General features: G+C 37.0%; 1 protein-coding gene and 1 long non-coding RNA gene across 2 annotated transcripts in view; one reads left to right on the forward strand and one right to left on the reverse strand.

The window, feature by feature from the left end:
- The window catches only part of ksr1b (kinase suppressor of ras 1b), a 192,048-nt gene extending 185,730 nt beyond the window's left edge, over positions 1–6,318 (forward strand). Inside the window, exon 19 of the mRNA XM_051931228.1 lies at positions 145–6,318. Within this exon, the coding sequence (XP_051787188.1) occupies positions 145–291 (147 nt within the window). The 3' untranslated portion in view covers positions 292–6,318. The remainder of the gene's footprint in view (positions 1–144) is intronic.
- Positions 1–20,475, reverse strand: part of LOC127529003 (uncharacterized) — a 194,411-nt gene that overhangs the window by 159,505 nt on the left and 14,431 nt on the right. The gene's annotated exons all lie outside the window — the stretch shown is intronic.

The following is a 20,475-nucleotide window of genomic DNA, read 5'->3' on the forward strand; positions in this document are numbered from 1 at the left end:
TAATACCATCACTATATCTAAAGGGTTATGTTACTAAGATTATTTTAATATTTTTCAAAGGTGTCATAAAGCCTCTGCCACCTGCTTTAACAATCTTGTATAAGCTATCACTAACATTTTGTCTTCTCTTCTCCCTTATTTAAGGAAATTTTATCAGCATGTTGGTCTTACCATCCACCAGATCGACCTACTTTCATTCAATTAGCTGATTTGCTTGAAAAACTGCCAAAACTCAACAGACGTCTTTCACATCCAGGTCACTTCTGGAAATCAGCCGAGTATGTGTCATAAAACAAGTCTTGTAATATTTGGTTCAGTATTGTCTCTTGTATCATTTTAAAAAATGTCACCATATATGTATGTATATATACATGTTTGTGTGTATTTGTGTGTTTGTGAGAGATGTGTGCGCGTGTGTGTGTGTGTGTGTACGTATGTATGTATGTATTGTATGTATACAGACACACACACAAGAAATAATGGGTTAATTTATTGTTAAAAGATATAAAAATGATACTGGATGTTTCCATTTGTTTAAAACTTTTAAGTCCTTAATACAGCTAGATTTAACCATGTCTTCTTTTATTACCTACCTAGACATTTTTTATTTTTCTTTGTTCCTTTTGCTGTCACAGAGGATTGGGTGCTGCACCACCCTTCTTCCTAGAAACATCTACATCCATTTATGTTACATCCTTTTCCAAGGACTGGTGTCTAAACATCTTTCATTTTAGTTAATAATTGTGTTACACAACACAATCTTTATAAGCTAATGTATCATTTTGGATGCATGAACAATTTTTATGATCATTAGATACAATTTGGGAATTTTTCAACATACGGTAAAAGTGTTGGTAGTTTATTTATTGGCTTTTGAATTCCAATAACTGCTGCTGAATTCTATAAAGGCTTGGTCGGGAGAATAAATATTTTTTTAATTAATATCTATTTTTAAGTGCTTTTGTTCATTTGGGAGTTTGTGTATTTGATATTTTTAGTAAAAGGTCCTAAAGAGCAAGGATTATCATCATAAAAAGTAAATGTTTTACAGCAAATACAACTAACAAGATTAAAAAATTGATAGTACACTGACTATACTGAATAAATAGAATAAGTGGTCCTTCACCTTGTAATGTCAGTGCTATTAGTAAAATGGTTACTAATATTCTTTTTTGTTATGGTCTAATACTCCTACTGTATGATGTACAATTCCCATTCCATCATCTTGTATCAAGTATTGTGTCTAAGTTTTAAACATTCACAATACCCCTGTTTTCTTGACATCTGTCTCCTGAATGCTCCTGTCATATTCTTTCACATCTCCAGGACTTTCACAACTTGCATCACCATACAAATATATTGTATGATATACTTTTGACAGTGCAAACATTTTACAGCATTTTAGGTGCTTTAAGCTTTGTCTTTGTGAGTCATGTGTTCACTGTTCATAGATTTTACCTGGTCTTCTTTTTTAGAAATAGAATTTAGGTGTACATCCTAAATTGTTTACATTTTCTTTAAAATATTCTATTGATATTTGTCTGAATGCACAGCAGGAATAGTCTTGTTTTGTAAGGAATATTTTTTTTTATATAAGTGATGGGAAAGAGTGACAATGTGCAACACTAACAAGACTCTGCTTAATCTATCTTTCCTTTTCTAGTGTTTTAATTGAATTTGTGTATATTTTATAGGAATATGGGTCTGGTAGATCTGTGTATTTCACACACATCGTATTCCTGTTGAAAGTTCAGTTTGACCTGCTACAACTAACTGCTCGTCCCACTCTTTGTCTTTCTTTTTCTGTAGGTTGTAGCTGTCCATACACTCTGTGGGCCTGCCTGCATGCATTATTTTTTGTTTTTCTTTATTCTTAACTGCATCTTTGCAATAGGTGGCTGTTGCTTCTGTGATAGTAAAAAAAATTCAAGTGCACACCAGAAAAACTGCCTGCTGTTGCCACCAGTAATTGCCAGATGTCCTTGTGGTTTTGGTCATTCTGAAGTGTGGATCTCTGGTACCATACTGGCCAAAGATTTCTCATTAATTGAGAAAATAGTGTTAGTCATGGATTTTTCATTCTGAAGCAAACTGCAGAAGCATGTATGAGCTCTTAACTGTTACATAACCATGTCACATGCTGATGGATCTAAGTTTAAAGAGCTACAAATATTAGCAGCAAAAAACTGGTTACAAATAAGATCTGATTGTGCTTTAATTTTTGCACAAACACTGTGAAAGAAAACCCTTTACGTGTGTATGTATATATGGAAAGGAGCTTCTTTTCTTTTCTCCCTCTTTCCCCAACCAGAAAAATTTTTCAGGAAGGACCAGTCAGCCTCTTCTGTCAAGCCTGCAGTGAAGCATCTCTCCTTTCACTCAGTTTCTCAGTGCTAATGATGGCAGCTCTATCAGGCTTCAATAGGATTTGCAACACATATCTTGGAGTTTGCTGCCCAGGATTAGAGTCTGTTTCTACTGCTTATTGCTTTTTGTTAATATGTAAACTGGTTTAATATGTAAGAACACTGACTTACTATAAATACTACGGGGTCACATTTTAATTTTCCTTATCCATCTTCTTTAAAGAGCTGATCTTGTTTTTAATAGCAATTCACAAACTTAATTTTTCATTCTTTCTTTTGAATAGTAGCCTTTGTTTACAGGCTACTGTATTTCTTTTGTAAGGATGCAAAACTTACTGACACGGATGTAGTCCGTAAAGTAAGGTTTGCCCATTGGACAATCCTTTATTTTGATTTTAGGAACTTTTCAAAACTACCATAACTTTCCTAATTAATATTATGTCTGCTAGTGTTGAAATGCTCTTGTTCTGAGAGCAAAATAATAGCAACAACAGAACGGATCTGTATACATTGTGAAACATTTACCTAACAATTTAGGATTTTTCTGTGAATGACTGCCAGAATGTCCCTTTGCATACGTTCTTAAAGAAAGAGACTACCAAACAAAGCCATGTATATACCGAAAATATAATTTGAAGCTATGATAATTTACACACTAAAATACCCTTATATTTTACTGTATTCTGAACATATTATATTGCAAGGCGATTGAGTTAAGTTGACAAAGCAGGGGCCAACCCAGAGAGGGTTGCTCATGCACAAACCTAGTCTCCAGTCAACCTTCCCTGGCCGTCTTTGGCATGTAGGAGGAAAGTGGCATACTGTCACTGGATAAAGATTAAAAACTTGTGTAAATGTATTTATTAAAGTGTAGTTCCCATTTAAGAAAAATGTGAACTCATTTTAATCAGGCCAGGAATACTTTTAATTGTTATAACCTTAAAGGGGAAAACACATACACATATACATGTACTGTATGTAAGTATACATACATGCATACACACACACACACACATATACTGTACATAAAATGTATATACAATGAGTAAGCAGTAAACATTCTTTAAATTTGGTTTTGTTTTCTGTATGAGCTATAAGTTGAAAGATTTGTCATGCCTTACTAGTAATGCTAAATAGCAATGATCTATGCCCCTCTAATGTTAATTATTATTATTAGTTTTAAGTTATTTTTCTTAATTAGTTTCAAAGCTACAAAGCAGAAACAGCACTGCTGCTTTTACTATTTTGTTCATTGCACTTTTGTGCTCTGCAGTCATTCATGGACAACCGCTGTAGATGTAATATGCCTTGTTTGGGTACTTTTAAAATATATTTAACATATGGTAGTAGTAGTAGTAGTAGTAGTAGTTTGTAATGCTATCAAAATTTTAAGATACAAAATGTTATGATACTAAAAAGAAGTTTCCCCATTTTTAACTTTAGTAGCAAAGGATATCTGGGACGATTACAGGTTATTATAAATGCTCGTAAATACTATTTGAAAATGTAATACTTGGGAGGAAATGTTAGTTTAAGAAAATAGTTTTTGCAAATAATGCTCAAGTCTTCCTTCTGTGCATTGTGTCTTCTCCTTTTCAGTCAAAATGAGATATGGTATGACACAGGATTAATTTTGTTTATGTTGTAGCCACTCTAGCTCTTCAGGCTAATAGTGTTGCTAGTTTATCTTAAAGGTCAGAGACTGAATGCTCATTCATTTGCTCCTTGTTTATTCAGTTGCGTCTTTTAATGGGTTCTTCAGTAAGTTTATTTATTATGGGGGGGGGGGGGGGTTCTAGAGAGTTTTTTAATTATGGGAAAAGTTCTGTTTTAATTCTTTCTAGTCATTTAATAATTCACAAATTAATCACAAAAATGTGATAAACAGGCAAAAAGTGAAATGTTCATTTATTTGATGCTTCTTTATGAAGTATAGTGTTGTTGTCACCACTATAGTGCCTTTCACAGTAAAAATAACATAAAATGTTTAGAAGCACCAATACATTTTTTGGAATTGGGGAGTGAATTGCAATAAGCAGGGTTCAAATTTGAAATGATTCCTGCTGTATGGTTTCTTTTTGAAAGCATTAAATTATATATATTTAGTATATTAACAAAGGAAATACCCACACTATTATGATGAGAAAGTCAGGTCCTCAAGAGCCACGGGCTTTCACACTTATAGATCTATGTAGCATTTCACAATAAAACTACTTTCGTTTAACCAGTTCATAAGTGATAAGTGTGTAGTACAGATTCATGTCTATTCTGAGCCATTTCTCTTGAAAATCAATATAGATGTTTAAAAATCAAGATAAACAAACTAGAGATTTTATTAAGAATGTCCTTTTAGAGTCCAATTGTTTATTGTCTTTTTGATTTATATATTAGAACAGTTACAATGAAAAGCTGCATTTGAGGACGACTTTTGTCCACCTCTGATGATGGGTACTCCTTGAAGCCGTAGAGTTGAGTGGCACATGTTAATTTAACAGTTGAGTGGTAGGAATGAAATAATAAAATCCAGATGAAGCTGGTGTCCTTTCAGTGTATGTTCATGTGTTTTTTTGTTTCCTGATTTTTGTCACCTAAACTCTTCTGTTATCAGAAGCATATAGCTGGGAGGAAAGTGCTTTTATATACCTGCCATCTTTCTTCAAACTAACCGTATATCTGCTGTTACATTGCTGTTCAAATTCTGATTACAATCTGCATGCAGCCTACCTTTTGGATGTTGTCATCCTTAAATTGCTGCTTATTGCTGCTTAAGCTATCTGGTTGAATGTAGTGTTAAAGCTGTTACTTCTGCAATAACAGAGGTATAATAGGAGGATATTTTGTTTTCGTAAGATGTTTTATTTAAATGCAACTGTAAAATTGTTATGAATGTATAAATGCAAATTGTTTGTTTATAGCTAGGTTGTAGCATTTTTGGTACTTGATCATTTTTTAAAGCATTTTTTAAATATCTTTTTGAAAAGTGTTTCTTTTTTTAACTTTTATGATAGAAACTAATTCAAATTGGCACACGGAAAAGACCAGGCTGAACAGACATGCACATGTTCAATACTGATCGAATAATGCAAACTAACACACTAAAAAAGCAATGTGAACACTGGGAAACTTCCAGGTGAGACCCAATTGCTGTGCTGTTGCAAGGGTAGCAGATTCATTATGGCCTTAATTACTGTATCAGCTTCTAGAATTTATCTGGCTGAGTGATGGAAAATACAGTGTGTACGTGTGTGTATATGTGTATATGAAACATACTCTGGTGAGATGTAAATGAGTGTCATATTGGGTGGCAAACAGTGTAGATAATTGCTTCTTTTGTTCATTAACATTTGGATGTTAGGCACATTGTCTTTCATATTTTGGACATTCTCTTGAGCACTTGAATACTAGATTCGGAAATGCAATTTTTTATTGTTCCTCTCCTCTTTTCAGACTCCATCACAAACACACACACACACACACATCTGTACAACCTTCAGAGCTGCCATTCGTGCTTGAATGATATTGTTAAAGTGCTTGTTTTAGAACTGAGCTGAGGAGGCACTAACACCTTTAGGCTCTTGGGTTTAATGTGAAGTTAAAAAGCATTTTTCTGTATGATGTTGTAGGAGTCTACTTAACAATGACCATTTACACATGTAAAAGACTTTTTCTTTTGGAATGTGATGTAAAATTTGTACAGTGTAAGATTTATACATATATATAAATATATATATATATATATATATTTTATACAAAACAACCTGGAGTTTGTCTTCCAGATATCAGTAAGGATTCATTTATATAAGATTTAATATTGAAAGAGGTTCTCTGTTGGTTAGTGCACCAGTTTCAGATGTACTATATACACAACCGTGGGCTTGTCGATTTTTCTGTGGAAAATAAATTCTCTTTTTGTCCATCCACTTCACCAATAAAATTTGCCACTTGATATTTACCTTGTGTCTGCATCTCATTTTTATTTCCCTAGGAGTTTTTTTTTAAGTAAGCAAGATAATAGTCGTCATGAATAGGTACAGAATTGTGTGTGCCCTGCTTCTTCTTCTAATACAGGCTACAATTTAGAAATATTTCTAGCATGTCTTTTTAATTTTACTATCTATTTTGCTGTTACCTTATTGCTTGGCACAACAGTGCTCTACTGTACATTCAGACCACCATTAGATATATCATTTTAAATGAACCTGCTTGGCGTTCAATGAGTGTCTCTTGGATTAAGTTATGATCTGATATAAAGAGTTAGGACCAAATAACTCTCGGGACAGTATTCTGTTGCTATGAAGTGGATAAAATAACATCCTGCTGCAAAAAAAATTCTAAATATTCTGTGTGTTTTGCCACTCTATGGTAAGTCGTCAGTATTCATAAGTAGCATGGAGCCTTCAACCAAAACACACAAGAAGTTGTAAAGCCAGTTTTAGAACAAAGTGAAACTGAATCTATAGTTGACTCAAGCAATAGTGATAACATTGTGAACAGCTCATCAGATGTTGACACGGATAGTGAAAGTGATGTATTCAACACTGTACAACTGAACTGCTGTGATATGCCTTTTGATGCCAGCTGTGTAACTCTGCAACAGGGTGCAGCATTTATTTGGTGAAAAAAGCAAAATGAATGTGATCAAGCAGAAGGACAAGAAAGGTGTCAGCCCCCTAAGCACTGTTCATAATATAGCAACTGTCAGTGTTCATGTCAGGGGAAATGTGGAAGTCACCAATCCAGTGGTAGCCTACAATAACACAGCAGGCATGTCCACCATGTGGATCAGGCACTGGTATTCTATCCTGTCATGCTCAAGAAACAGAAACAATATTATAAGCAAAGTTTGCAAAGAAACACTGTTCTACTGTTCCATTTGTGAGGTTGGGCTGTATGTTGGTAACTGTTTCAAAATATATCACACAAAGGAAGTATACTAAATCTGCATCAAGTACAGCAGTGGGCACTAGACATACCTTTCTTACTTTATGTATGTTGACCCTTTGGTATTTTCATGTTTCTGTTACACACAACATTTTTTCTTGTTGAAAAATTTCAGTGTTTTTGGATCGTTTTTCTGGGGCTAAACTTAACATTAAGGAGGTTAAAGGCCTTATTGTGTTCCAGAATTACAGTTCACGGAGTTACATTTTTTCTTTCAGGTGTAAAGGATAAAGACAAAAAATACAAATAGTTGCAAAATAGCTTTGTCCAGGGACCATATACTGTATATTAGGAAAGCTTGACTGATTATCGTTAGAGTGTAGTGTTCAGCCATTAGGTGGTAGTTGTCAGGCCAAAAAGCAAGAAGAGACGATCGGAAGATGAAACAAAATCAATAAACGGAACAGAACATAAAGGCAAAAAGAAATGTGATTCAAAACCCAACACGAAAAGCAACAAGCTTAACTGAAGAAGCAAAAGCACAAATTTGTTAATCTGAAACACTAAGCATTCACATGTAGCATATTTTTCATGTCTTTTAAGAAATATCCATATATCTGAATGCTGTCTCACAGCTGGCGCCAGCCTATAAAGTGTTGCATTAACATTAACAATGCCATACCAGCCATGCCCCTAGAAACAGGAAAAACAAGATGGCATCACAGTTATCAAAAAACATAATTCTAATTTTTTCCCTGAAGTAAAAAAGTAACAACTAGTAACAATCAAAACCATCAGAAATCCAAACTACCAGAAAAAATGTACTAAATATTCAAAGATTAATCCAACCATTTTCTGATTTTTCTAATATACTATGGTGTTGGGAGAAGGACATGACCCAACCTTGAATGAGAGACCTGTGCACAGCAGGGCACCGTCAGGCAGACACCCAGTTAGCAGTCAACCTAAGAGGCATATGCTTGGTCAGAAAGAGGAGATCTGGACAAAACCATGGAAAGGACAAGGCTTAGCTCAGACTTGACAGGCAGTGACTGGGCTTGGATTTACCATTAAGTCTTGGTAGCAGGGTACTAGCTGTACTAATCTTTAAACCACCCAAATTACAAGGTGCAACACTGGAAATGTAGAAATGCACATTTTTATTACTCTTCCTTTCTTCTGCCTCAAAAATAGCCTTGCTGGGGACAATTTCAAAGTTCTGTTCAATGCATTTCCATATCCATCACTGTTTCCATTGAAGGGTCTTGGGGATCCAAATTCAATCCTGGTGGCATTTAAGTGTTTTTGAATTTCACACAGGAGTCCATCACAGAGCACAACTCACTGATCTTCAAGATAAAAGCTATTTTCTTTACCTATGAAAAATAACTTTATTGAAATGACTCGTCATCAACAAACACATTTCTGAAAAGTTTTGTTTCCTGACAGTTTTTTGTGATCATTGATGGCCAGCTTTAATCTAAACAACTAGAGTTTCTGATTGACATAATCATGTAGGAATTTGGAGAAATGTGAAATTAACTTTAGGTTTAGCATGTTTAATCACTTAATTATGCAGACAAATTTCATTTGTACTCAGCATCTGATGCTTCTCATTTCAGTGTTCAACAATAGACTACCAGCATTCATGAATTCTACTGGTACCACTTTTCTCTCATTACAATGTCCTAGTGAAACCAAGATATGCAGGGAAGAAGTCCAAGTGTGAATGCAGTAAATGAATCTTTAGTGATATGTACTTTGCAGTTGTATATTCTTGAAGCATGTTGTCAGCCAGCTGGACATGGTTTGGTGCTCCAAGAAACTTCTCAGCAACATCCTTGAGTTCTTTCCATACTATTTTCTCTGGCCTCACTAGAAGGTCTGATTTGTGGATCAACAAAAATTCCTTTCTTAATTTTGGCATCAGTAATTTGTGGAAACCTTTGCCTCAAATATCAAAATCTTTCTCTTTCAAAATCTCCTTGTTCATTGCCTTCATTACATTTTTTCCAGTACAAGTCGTATATGAAGACGAGGCAAACATATCTTTGTTGGCTTGACGAGTCGTTTGTGTCACACTTTTCTACCTAGGAACAAAATGCATAAGAAATGGCCAGCTCTTTTAAAGGTAATGGGAACTCTTTAGCAAGGCTGTTCTATTCACAAATGAAACAACAGTTCTCAGTATATTTCATTTTTATGGAAAATATTACTCCTATCTTTGCTTCTATACATTGGCTTCCTGTCAGGTTCAAGATAATGTTTAAAGTGCTTCTTTTTATTTTTAAAGCATTAAATAATCTGGCTCCTCCATATATTTCAGATCTCCTCATCCAATATTCTTCTTCCAGGGCACACCCCAATTTCTCTTTATCAGTACCACGTTTTGCTTATATGGAAGGTGACTGAGCTGTTTCAGTGGCTGCTCCAAAACACTGGAATGAGTTACCTTTAATTTTCAGAATTGCTTTCACAGTCCTAACATTTAAATCCCATCTAAAGATGCATCATTTTTTTCACTGGCTTTTGGAGGCAGAGATTAATACATTTGCTTTGGTTTCGCTTGGAAGTTATGTTTTTTAAGCTTTGGGGTGAAGACCAAATTGTATTGCCTTTGTTAGTATAAAGTTATTCAGTGTTTTTATGTTCAGTTTTTTTTATTATTTTGTACAGCACTTTGGTATAAATGGAAGCCATCAAAATCTGTCCTTTAATTACTTGTTGAGTTGTGGCTAGTCGTGATGAAGGAGAAAAAAAAAACAAAAAAAAAAATCCAGTCATCATCATCCCTGGTAAAAAATAAACCCTCGGGGAGCTTCCACAGTCAGTTGTAGGACAGAAAGACAAAGTTAGACAGTTAGAGCCGTGAAGACCTTGGCCAACTAGCCTGGACATTCTACATTCTGTGCTCAGTCATCCAGTCTCATGACAGAATCTTTCCATCTGATGATTCCAGAGCTCCCACTATCCATGGGCAGGAGAGCAACTTGTCAGTGCAGTAGTACTGTATATCTGAGCTGCATTCCTTGTATCAGTGCCGCCACTTTTAGATCTCCACAGATGTTCCAGTTGTAATGGCTGTATACTTAAAATATAACGCGGGAAACCACAAATATACATGATAGCACTTAAACAGTATGCGATAGGAAAATTTAAAGGTGATTTTTGTGATTATCAGGCCTGAAATCATAACATATACCTACTGTGTTCAAGAAGCAAAATCTTTGTCGACCAGTGTCCCCATCATTCTGGAATGAAAATACAAGTGCATCAGCTTGGCATCTGGTTTGTTTACAATAAATCACATCATATAAAAATTAATGGAAAACAGATTTGCATCTATAAGTGTGCCTTGGCGCTCTGTAGTTTTATCTTTCCCTGCGGTTTGTTCTTGGGCCCACAACAGGATAGGCAGCTCATCTTTTTTTTTCCATGGTCTTTACGTGTTACTCTGTCCTCGTTTTAGTTGATGTCATATTTATCATTACCTTCCTTCAAAATACTAGTATATTTTCGGTAAATAAATGTTTGTTTGGCATTGTGATTAATGCTGCTGCTTCAGAGTCCTAGTTTTAAACTTAATCCAAGTCATTGTCTGTGTGGAATTTGTAACATTTCTCTAGTGACTACTTGGCTTTTCTTTCACATTGCAAAGATTTACAGATTATTGTAGGGTGACTGGAAGTTCTTGCTAGGCCAGTTAAGTGTGTGCATACCAACCAAACAAATTAACAACCAAATGAAGAACACAGACTAAAGTCATGGTCAAAAACAACCTGTTATTAGAACATTAGAACAATCTAGATGAGAACCTAACAAAGCCTAACAAAGCTTGCCAGTCCAATCCACTTAATTCTTCTAAAAACACATCAAGTCTAGTTTTGAAAGTCCCTAAAGTCTTACTGTTTACCAAGCTACTTGGTAATTTATTCCGAGTGTCACTGTGTAAAGAAAAACTTCCTAATGTTTGTGCAAAATTTACCCTTAACAAGTTTCCAACTGTGTCCCTGTGTTCTTGATGGACTTGTTTTAGAGAAACATTTTTTTTGATCCACTGTACTAATTCCCTTCATAATTTTAAACACTTCAATCATGTCACCTCTTAATCTTCTTTTGCTTATACTGAAAAGGCTCAGCTCTTTCTTTCTCTTATCTTTCATCATAATTCATCCCCTGTAGCCCTGGAATCAGCCTAGTCGCTCTTCTCTGGACCTCTTCTAGTGCTGCTATGTCCTTTTTGTAGCTTGAAGACCAAAACTGCACACACTACTCCAGACGAGTCCTCACCAATACATTATAAAGCTTGGGAATAATCTCCTTAGATTTGTAACTCTACACATCATGCTATATTATCTAACCTTCTGTTTGCCTTCTTTTTTTTATTCTTTATTTATTTATTAATTTTATTGTAATCATTCCATACATATAGATTAATTCATAACAAGAGAGAATTAAAGACAAATCAAACCCCATCCTTGAGAAGGAGAGCTTAGCCAAAGGAGAATTACTTAGGGCTTTTTAATAGGGCAAAACTAAACAAAAGAAAGGAAGAAATATATATAGGTAAATAAATAAATAAAAAAAATGGAGAAGGGAAATAAAACAGTAATAATTATTTCTCTTATTCTAAAATATTATTGATTAGATCCTGCCAGGTTTTGAAAAAATTCTGTACAGATCCTCTAACTGAGAATTAGATTTTTTCCAATTTCAAATAATATAAAACATCGGTTTCCCACTGACTTATCAGAGGAGAGTTAGGATTCTTCCAATTTAACAAAATAAGTCTGCGTGCCAAAAGTGTAGTGAATGCAATCACCGTTTGCTTGTCCTTCTCCATTTCAAGTCCGTCTGGAAGAACACCGAACACAGCTGTTAGTGGGTTAGGAGGGATTGTGATACCAAGGCTGTCTGAAAGGCACTTAAACATTTTGGTCCAAAATGATGTTAATTTGGTGCAGGCCCAAAACATGTGACCCAGTGAGGCAGGAGCTTGGTTGCAGCGTTCGCAGTTTGGATCTTGCCCTGGAAACATTTTGGACAGTTTTAAGCGAGACAGATGAGCTCGATATATAATTTTTAGTTGAATAATTCTATGCTTTGCACATATGGAGCTCGAGTGAATTCTCTGCATTGCTACCTTCCACTCCTTTTCTGATATATTGATTAAGAGATCTTTTTCCCAATGTCCTCTTGGGTCTTTGAAAGGTAAGGACTCTAATAAGATTTTATATAATGCAGAAATGGTGTTTAATTCCTCGAAATTAAGCAGTATTTTTTCCAGCATGGTGGAGGGTACAAGGTGAGGAAAATCGGGCAATTTCTGTTTAACAAAGCTTCTAATTTGAAGATAGTGAAAGAATGTGTAGCTGGGAGGTTGAATTTGGAACATAATTGTTCAAAAGATGCAAATATGTTGACTATATAAAGATCTCTGAGCATTTTAATCCCAAATCTTTTCCAGGTATTAAAAACTGGATATGTTTGCTGGGGTTGAAAGAGGTGGTTCTCTTGCAGAGGTGCCACGGATAAAACATTTTCCATCTTAAAATGCTTTCTAAATTGGTTCCATATTCTGAGTGAGTAAAGCACAATTGGGTTATTAGTATATTTGCAATAACTTGTATTTATTGGACTGCAGAGCATGGAGTATAAAGAAGAACTATAGGATTTTACTTCTATTGTGGACCAAGCCTGTATATGCTCATTTTTTTGTGTCCAGGTTTTTATGGCTTGTATGTTTGCTGCCCAGTAATAAAACTGAAAATTAGGTAAAGCCATGCCACCTTCTGCCTGAGGTCTTTGTAGGGTCGCTTTTCAGATACGTGGGTGTTTTGAGTTCCAAATGAATGAAGATATTGTTGAATCTAATTGTTTAAAAAACTATTTATTGATATATATTGGAATGTTTTGAAATAAAAAAAGAAGTTTAGAAAGGATATTCATCTTAACAACGTTAATTCTTCCGGCTAGAGTGAGATGAAGGGTTGACCATCTATGCAAGTCTTGCTTAATTTTTTCCATACAGACAGCAAAATTTTGTTGATAAATAGCTTTATGTTTACTTGTGATATTTACCCCTAGGTATTTAAACTGATCTGCTATGGTAAAAGGTAGGGTGTCCAATCTAATATTATATGCTTGTGAATTCACTGGAAAAAGTACACTTTTATTCAGGTTAATTCTGAGACCAGATATCTTTTGAAATTCTGTGAGTGCTGTTAAAACTGCAGGCACAGTGTTTCCTGGGTCTGATATATATAAAACCATATAATCTGCATATAGAGAGATTTTCTGTTCCAGTCCTTCTCTGATAATCCCCTTTATCTGATAAGAATTTCGACAGTGAACCACCAGTGGTTCAATGGCGATTGCAAACAGCAGTGGTGACAAGGGACATCCTTGTCTGGTGCCACGTTCTAGCTTAAAGTAGTCTGAACAAATGTTGTTAATACAAACTGAAGCTTCTGGATTGGTATACAGTAGTTTGATCCATGCACAAATATTCAGGCCATACCCAAATTTCTCCAATGCAGTGAAAAGGTAGTTCCATCCATCCATCCATTTTCCAACCCGCTGAATCCGAACACAGGGTCACAGGGGTCTGCTGGAGCCAATCCCAGCCAACACAGGGCACAAGGCAGGAACCAATCCTGGGCAGGGTGCCAACCCACCACAGGACACGCACAAACACACCCACACACCAAGCACACACTAGGGCCAATTTAGAATCGCCAATCCACCTAACCTGCATGTCTTTGGACTGTGGGAGGAAACCGGAGCGCCCGGAGGAAACCCACGCAGACACGGGGAGAACATGCAAACTCCACGCAGGGAGGACCCGGGAAGCGAACCCAGGTCCCTAGGTCTCCTAACTGCGAGACAGCAGCGCTACCCACTGCACCACCGTGCTGCCAAGGTAGTTCCATTCAATCATATCAAATGCTTTTTCTGCGTCTAATGATAGTAATATCTCTGAGGTATTGATTTTGCTGGTGAATATATTACATTAAACAGGTGTCTGAGATTGGAAGATAGATGTCGGCCTTTAATAAATCCAGTTTGATCCTGTGATATTACCAAGGGCAGCACTTTCTCCATCCTTCTAGCTAGAATTTTTGAGAATATCTTAACATCATTTTTCAGGAGTGAAATTGGTCTATATGATGCACATTGTAACAAGTCCTTATTTTGTTTAGGAAAGACGGTGATTAATGCTTGACGAAATGTTTGAGGTAGTATTTGGTTGTCTCTAGCTTCTGTAAATGTTGCCAATAAGAGGGGAGCTAGCTGAGTGGAGAATTTCTTATAAAATTCTACAGGGTAACCATCAGGGCCTGCTGATTTCCCGCTTTGAAGTGATTTTATAGCATCTAGTAATTCTGTTAGCGTCAGAGGTTTATCCAGTTCCTCAGCGCTTAAAGCATCTATTTGTGGTGCCTGTAATGTATCCAGAAATGCATTAGATTGTGTGTTGTCTCCTTTGAACTCAGCAGAATATAAGGATTTATAATACCCTAAGTTCTTGTCTATAAGCCGGACTCATGTATTAGCCGGAGACCAAAAATCATACGAATTTTTAAAATAAAATCGTATCATAGATAAGCCGGACTCATGGATAAGCCGAACGTACTATAACCTATAACTAATAGAAGGGAGGGAGGTCAGTGGTCTCACTCGCGCCCATTTAATTTCTTTAAGGGGGGAGAGAGTGTGAGATATTGCACTCGCGCCCATTTAATTTCTTTAAGGGGGAGAGAGTGTGAGATATTGCCGTCTCTCTCACTCCCCGCATGGCGCGGTTGGAGCGGCCGGAGCGCGTTCTTTCTGCTCTGGGCGTCGCCGAGTCAACACGAGCGCGTAGCGGTCATTTAAATTGTGATTTTATATGTAAGCATATTTAAATATATATCGCGGATTTCTGCGGACAATGGGTCTTTTAATTTCTGGTACATGCTTCCTCAGTTGGTTTGCCCAGTTGATTTCATACAAGGGACGCTTTTGGCAGATGGCTGAGAAGCTACCCGGCTTACTGTTCTCTCTCTCTTGCGCTGACTATCTGTGATCCTGACGTATGGGGATTGAGCAGGGGGGCTGTTTGCACACCTAGACGATACGGACGCTCGTCTAAAAATGCTGAAAGATTATCTTCCCGTTGCTATCTTTTGTAAAGCTGATTCCTGAAAAGACATGCTGCACAGTGCTTCGCATACTTAAAAGCTCGAAGGGCACGTATTGATTTTTGACTGAAAAACAAACTCTCCCTCTCCCTCTCTTTGTCTGCTCCTGACGGAGGGGGTGTGAGCTGCCGCCTTCAACAGCTTTGTGCCGCGGTGCTTCGCATACTTAAAAGCCAAACAGACATATTGATTTGTTTGCTTCACTGCTTTGAAGAGGAAGATATGTTTGCATTCTTTTAATTGTGAGACGGAACTGTCATCTCTGTCTTGTCATGGAGCACAGTTTAAACTTTTGAAAAAGAGACAAATGTTTGTTTGCAGTGTTTGAATAACGTTCCTGTCTCTCTACAACCTCCTGTGTTTCTGCGCAAATCTGTGACCCAAGCATGACAATATAAAAATAACCATATAAACATATGGTTTCTACTTCGCGGATATTCTTATTTCGCGGGTGGCTCTGGAACGCAACCCCCGCGATGGATGTATAAGCCGGACTTATGTATAAGCCGATATTCTATTTTTTCATTTTCACAACTTTTTTCCTTAGATAAGCCGCGGCTTATTGACAAGAACTTAGGGTAATCTCTAAATGTGTGCATTATATTTTTATGGTCAGTGATTTCTTCTCCATTCGTGTTGGTGATTACTGGTATTGCATTGCAAACTTCTTGTTTGTGAATTTGTTGAGCTAAAAGCTTATTAGCTTTTTCTCCGTGTTCATAGTAATGATGTCTTGACTTATAAATAAGTTGTTCAGTTTCTTTAGTTGTCAAGATGTTGAGTTCTGTATGCAGGGCCTGCCTTTTCCTATGAAGAGCCTCACTTGGACGCCTGGCTTGTTCTTCATCTATTCTAGTAATTTCGCTTCTTAGCTCTGACAGTTTCTTGGTTTCTAATTTATTTCTGTGGGAAAGATATGAAATAATCTGTCCTCTTAGGAAGGCCTTTAGAGTTTCCCAGAGTGTTCCTGCAGAAACCTCTGAGGGTGTGTTTGTCTCTAGGAAGAAGCTGATTTGTTTAGATATAAATTCTGTTCGGTTCTCGTCTGCTAATAGAAGAGGGTTAAGACGCCATCTACGAGGTGAGTGTGAGGGGCTTAATGATTTTAGCTCCAAGACTATGGAGATAACAATTGTGTCGTATTTGCATGATTTAATCGTAGACAGGAAAATATTATCTATAAAAAAATAATTCTTGATTAGCTATGATGCACTGGTGAGTAGAACGAATATGTTCTTGAGTTTGGGTTAAGAAACCTCCAGGGGTCTGATAAGTTGTGGTCAGTTAAAAACTGTGTAATTGTCTTTGCAGTTAGATGTCGTCCCCCCTGTCACAGGAGTCCTATCTAAGAGTGGATTTAAAACACAAAGTCCCCAGCCATTATAATTTTATGAGTGTTCACATTGGGAATGGATGCAAATAGATTTTGCATGAATTCCTTATCATTGACATTGGGTGCATAAACATTTATCAAAATCATTTTACTGTTAAATAAGTTGCCCATGACCATCACATCTCTCCCTTCGGGGTCCGATACTACATCTGATGCTACAAATGGGACTGTTCTGTGTATGAGAATTCACACCCCTCTAGTTTTCTTTATAAAGCTAGAATGGAACATTTGGCCAGTCCAGTCTTTTTGTAGTCTGAACTGATCCTTGCTTAGTAAGTGGGTCTCCTGTAACAATACTATTTTAGCGTTTAAGCCTGTTAGGTGAGAGCATACTTTCTTTCTCTTTAATTCGTGATTCAGGCCTTTAATATTCCAGCTCACAAAGTTAATCATGGAGACATTGATTCTGAGTTTTTAATGTCATTTTATATTCTTAACTGGTAGTGAGGCAGTTTTAATCTTAATTTCAAAATTCCCTATGAGTTATTGCCATATAGCCCATTGTTGCATTGATATTTATAGTTATAAGGATTAGAAGAATAGATTAGATATAACCTGCTCTCCTTCTCTCCACCCTTTATCCCCCCACCCTCCATTTTGCCTCCCCACATGAGGCTTGATCCCACTTCGCGATGTCCTGGTCCTCTGACATATAAAGAGACAGAGCACATCCAAAACAAAGCAAACCCGCCCCGCAGTGGTGTTTGAGAGTTAAAACAAATTAGAGATATCTATTGCAGCTGAAGTCTAAATACTATCTGCCAAAAATATAATCGTTAACAATCCATCCATCCATCCATTTTCCAACCCGCTGAATCCAAACACAGGGTCACGGGGGTCTGCTGGAGCCAATCCCAGCCAACACAGAGCACAAGGCAGGAACCAATCCCGGGCAGGGTGCCAACCCACTTCGTTAACAGTCTTTAAGCTTAAAATAATCTTCAGCAATTTTAAGATATTAAGATGATAAAATAATGAACCCTGGAAATGGTTTTCAAAAAAGTTATAGTAAATCCTAATGTAATCGTAGAATTAGCAATAAACCAAGGGTATGATGTTAAACAGTCTACTTTAAGGTAGAAAAAAAAAAAGAAAAATTAAACCCTACTTTAATTACTTCCACACTTCCACACACTCACGTCTATAACTGTAATTAAGACATAAACATATAGTGTCCAAGTAAAGAAAAGGATGTATAATTATAATACCAGTCTCTTTAAAAGTGGATCTGACAGCAGATGATAGGTCCTTCCCATGCCATGACAGAATACGGCTCCTTATTAACTTTCAAAAGAGTGTCGGAAACAGCTTCTTTAGTTCCTTTTCAGCTTCCTCCTTGCTTGAAAATACAAAATATTGGTCTTGAACTCCCACTTTCAGTTTGGCGGGATACAAGATGCTGTATTTGATACCGGCTTTCTGTAGCAGCTTTTTAATGTTAAAGTAGGCTGCGCGTATTGCAGCTGTTAATGGTTAGAAGTTGGGGAAAATACGAATAAAATTATTTTCAAATATAATCTCTTGCTTGCGTCTGAGAAGTGACATCACATCAAGCTTACATCGTAATTGCTCGAAGCGGACAATAAAAGAGCTGGGTTTAAAGGTGCTTGATCTGAATATGCGATAAGCAGCTGCTATCTCAATGTCGAGTTTAATATCATCTCCAATTATTTTAGAGAGTAATTCTACTGCAAATTTCACTGGGCTTGAGGTTTCTCGTTTCTCAGGTATACCCTCAATTCTTATATTATTTCTTCTGCACCCATCTTCCAGGGCCGCAAGTCTGTCTCCGAGTTTTTTGAATTCGGAATTCGCAGCTGTAGCTTTTTTATCGGCGTTAGACGCCAGTTGTTCCGCTGTTTCAACTCGAGCCATGAATGCCTGCTTAACGTCATCCAGCTGATCTGCAACGTCATTAATCTGGTCGGCAAGCATTTTCAGTTTGGATCTATTTTCTTCGATGTGTTCCTCTAATTTCTCCAACATGCGTTTAAAGTTCACGTCAAAACGTTTAAATAGACGCGTTTCCCAGTCTTTGTTATCCTTCTTAAGCTCAATATTCGCCTTCTTAAGCTCAATGTTATCCTTCTTAAGCTCATTTATGGCCGTAGCCATGGCAGTGGCCAGTGTAGCGATCATCTCTTTCAGTTCGGACAGTTTGTTTCGGGTTTCATGCTCCGTGAGTGGAAATGCAGCTCCTGTTACAGCAGGTGCTGCGGGCTCGCGATGAGTAGATGAGAGCACATCCTGCAGGGGCTTTTCTAGTCTCGAATGATCCCCAGAAATCGGTGATCCATCGCGACCTGTATCACTTGCACCTTCGCTCCCATTTTCACTCTCGACTGGAGACGATACAATGGAGCGGGGTCCCAGAAAATCTGCGCATTCGTCTGCCTGTTCCAGGTCAGTCTCCGAGAGGCCATACCTTGCACTCGGGCCGGATGTCTGTCCAGATTTTGATGCAGCTTTAAGTTTCTTTTCCGGTTCTTTCTGACTTTTCTTCTTGTTACTCATGCTTGTATATTGTAGTGGAAGTTCCTTGGTCGGGTTAAATACAGGATACCTCTAAATAATATGAAATACGTGGGAAAATAAAGCCGCTGCTAGCGGAACTCCGCTTCAGACGTCCATCTCCTATAACGGACGAGACCAAATATTTGTTTGCCTTCTTAATGTCTTCTGAACACTGTCGAGAAGTTGATAACATAGAGTCCACTACAACTCCCAAATCCTTCTCATAAGGTGTACTCTCAATTTTTAGACTTCCCATTGTGTATTGGAACAGAAAGTTTTTGCTTCCAAAGTGTAATACTTTACATTTACTGACATTGAATTTCATCTACCACAAATATGCCTAAGCCTGTATGCTATCCAGGTCCCTCTGTAATGATTCAATGGATTCCAGATTATCTGCCAGTCCACCTATCTTGGTATCATCCTAAATTTAACCTCCATAGCATTAGACCCGATCATCACTGTGCTGTAAAAACAGTGCTAAGTGTCATTTTGCCAACAGTGTTAGGGCTGAGCATCGCTCAGGAAACAATATAGGAGTGTCTTGCATAAGCGACAGGCCTGAGTGTTACCCAGGCAAGGGTGCAGACGTGTCTTCTCATAGCCTCATAATGGCATCTCGTAAGAAATGTTTATCAGCAGCCCAGGTGTTGCACGCTCTTGACAGTGATATGAGTAGTGATGATGAAGTGAATCTGTCTTCAGGCAGTGAAACTGAAACGTACAGTGAAATCGAAAATGATTCTGATGAATCCGAAAGTGACGCTCATGTCAATCGCACATCTGCATTGTGCTGTTCAAAAGCTGATCAGTCTGGAAAAAAAATCTGCAAGGTATCATGGTACTATTGTCCCGACTGTGACATTGGATTGTGTATTTCACCGTGCTTCAAGATATACTACACAAACGACACATTTTGACAGTATGTATGATATTAGCATTATTTTTATTATTATTATTATTCATTATTATTTGTATCATTATTATACTTTCTATACTTCTGACTTTGTACTTTTAGTACTTTGCACTTTTTACAGTACAAAGATCATTTTTAATGAATATGTAGTTCTTCAAGCCAAAAAGTGCAACACTTTTTACATGTTTTTTCAAGAAAAAATGTAATGCTAAGGAGGCTGCC

This window comes from Erpetoichthys calabaricus, chromosome 8, assembly GCF_900747795.2.
Source record: "Erpetoichthys calabaricus chromosome 8, fErpCal1.3, whole genome shotgun sequence".
NCBI classification, from domain to species: Eukaryota; Metazoa; Chordata; class Cladistia; order Polypteriformes; family Polypteridae; genus Erpetoichthys; species Erpetoichthys calabaricus.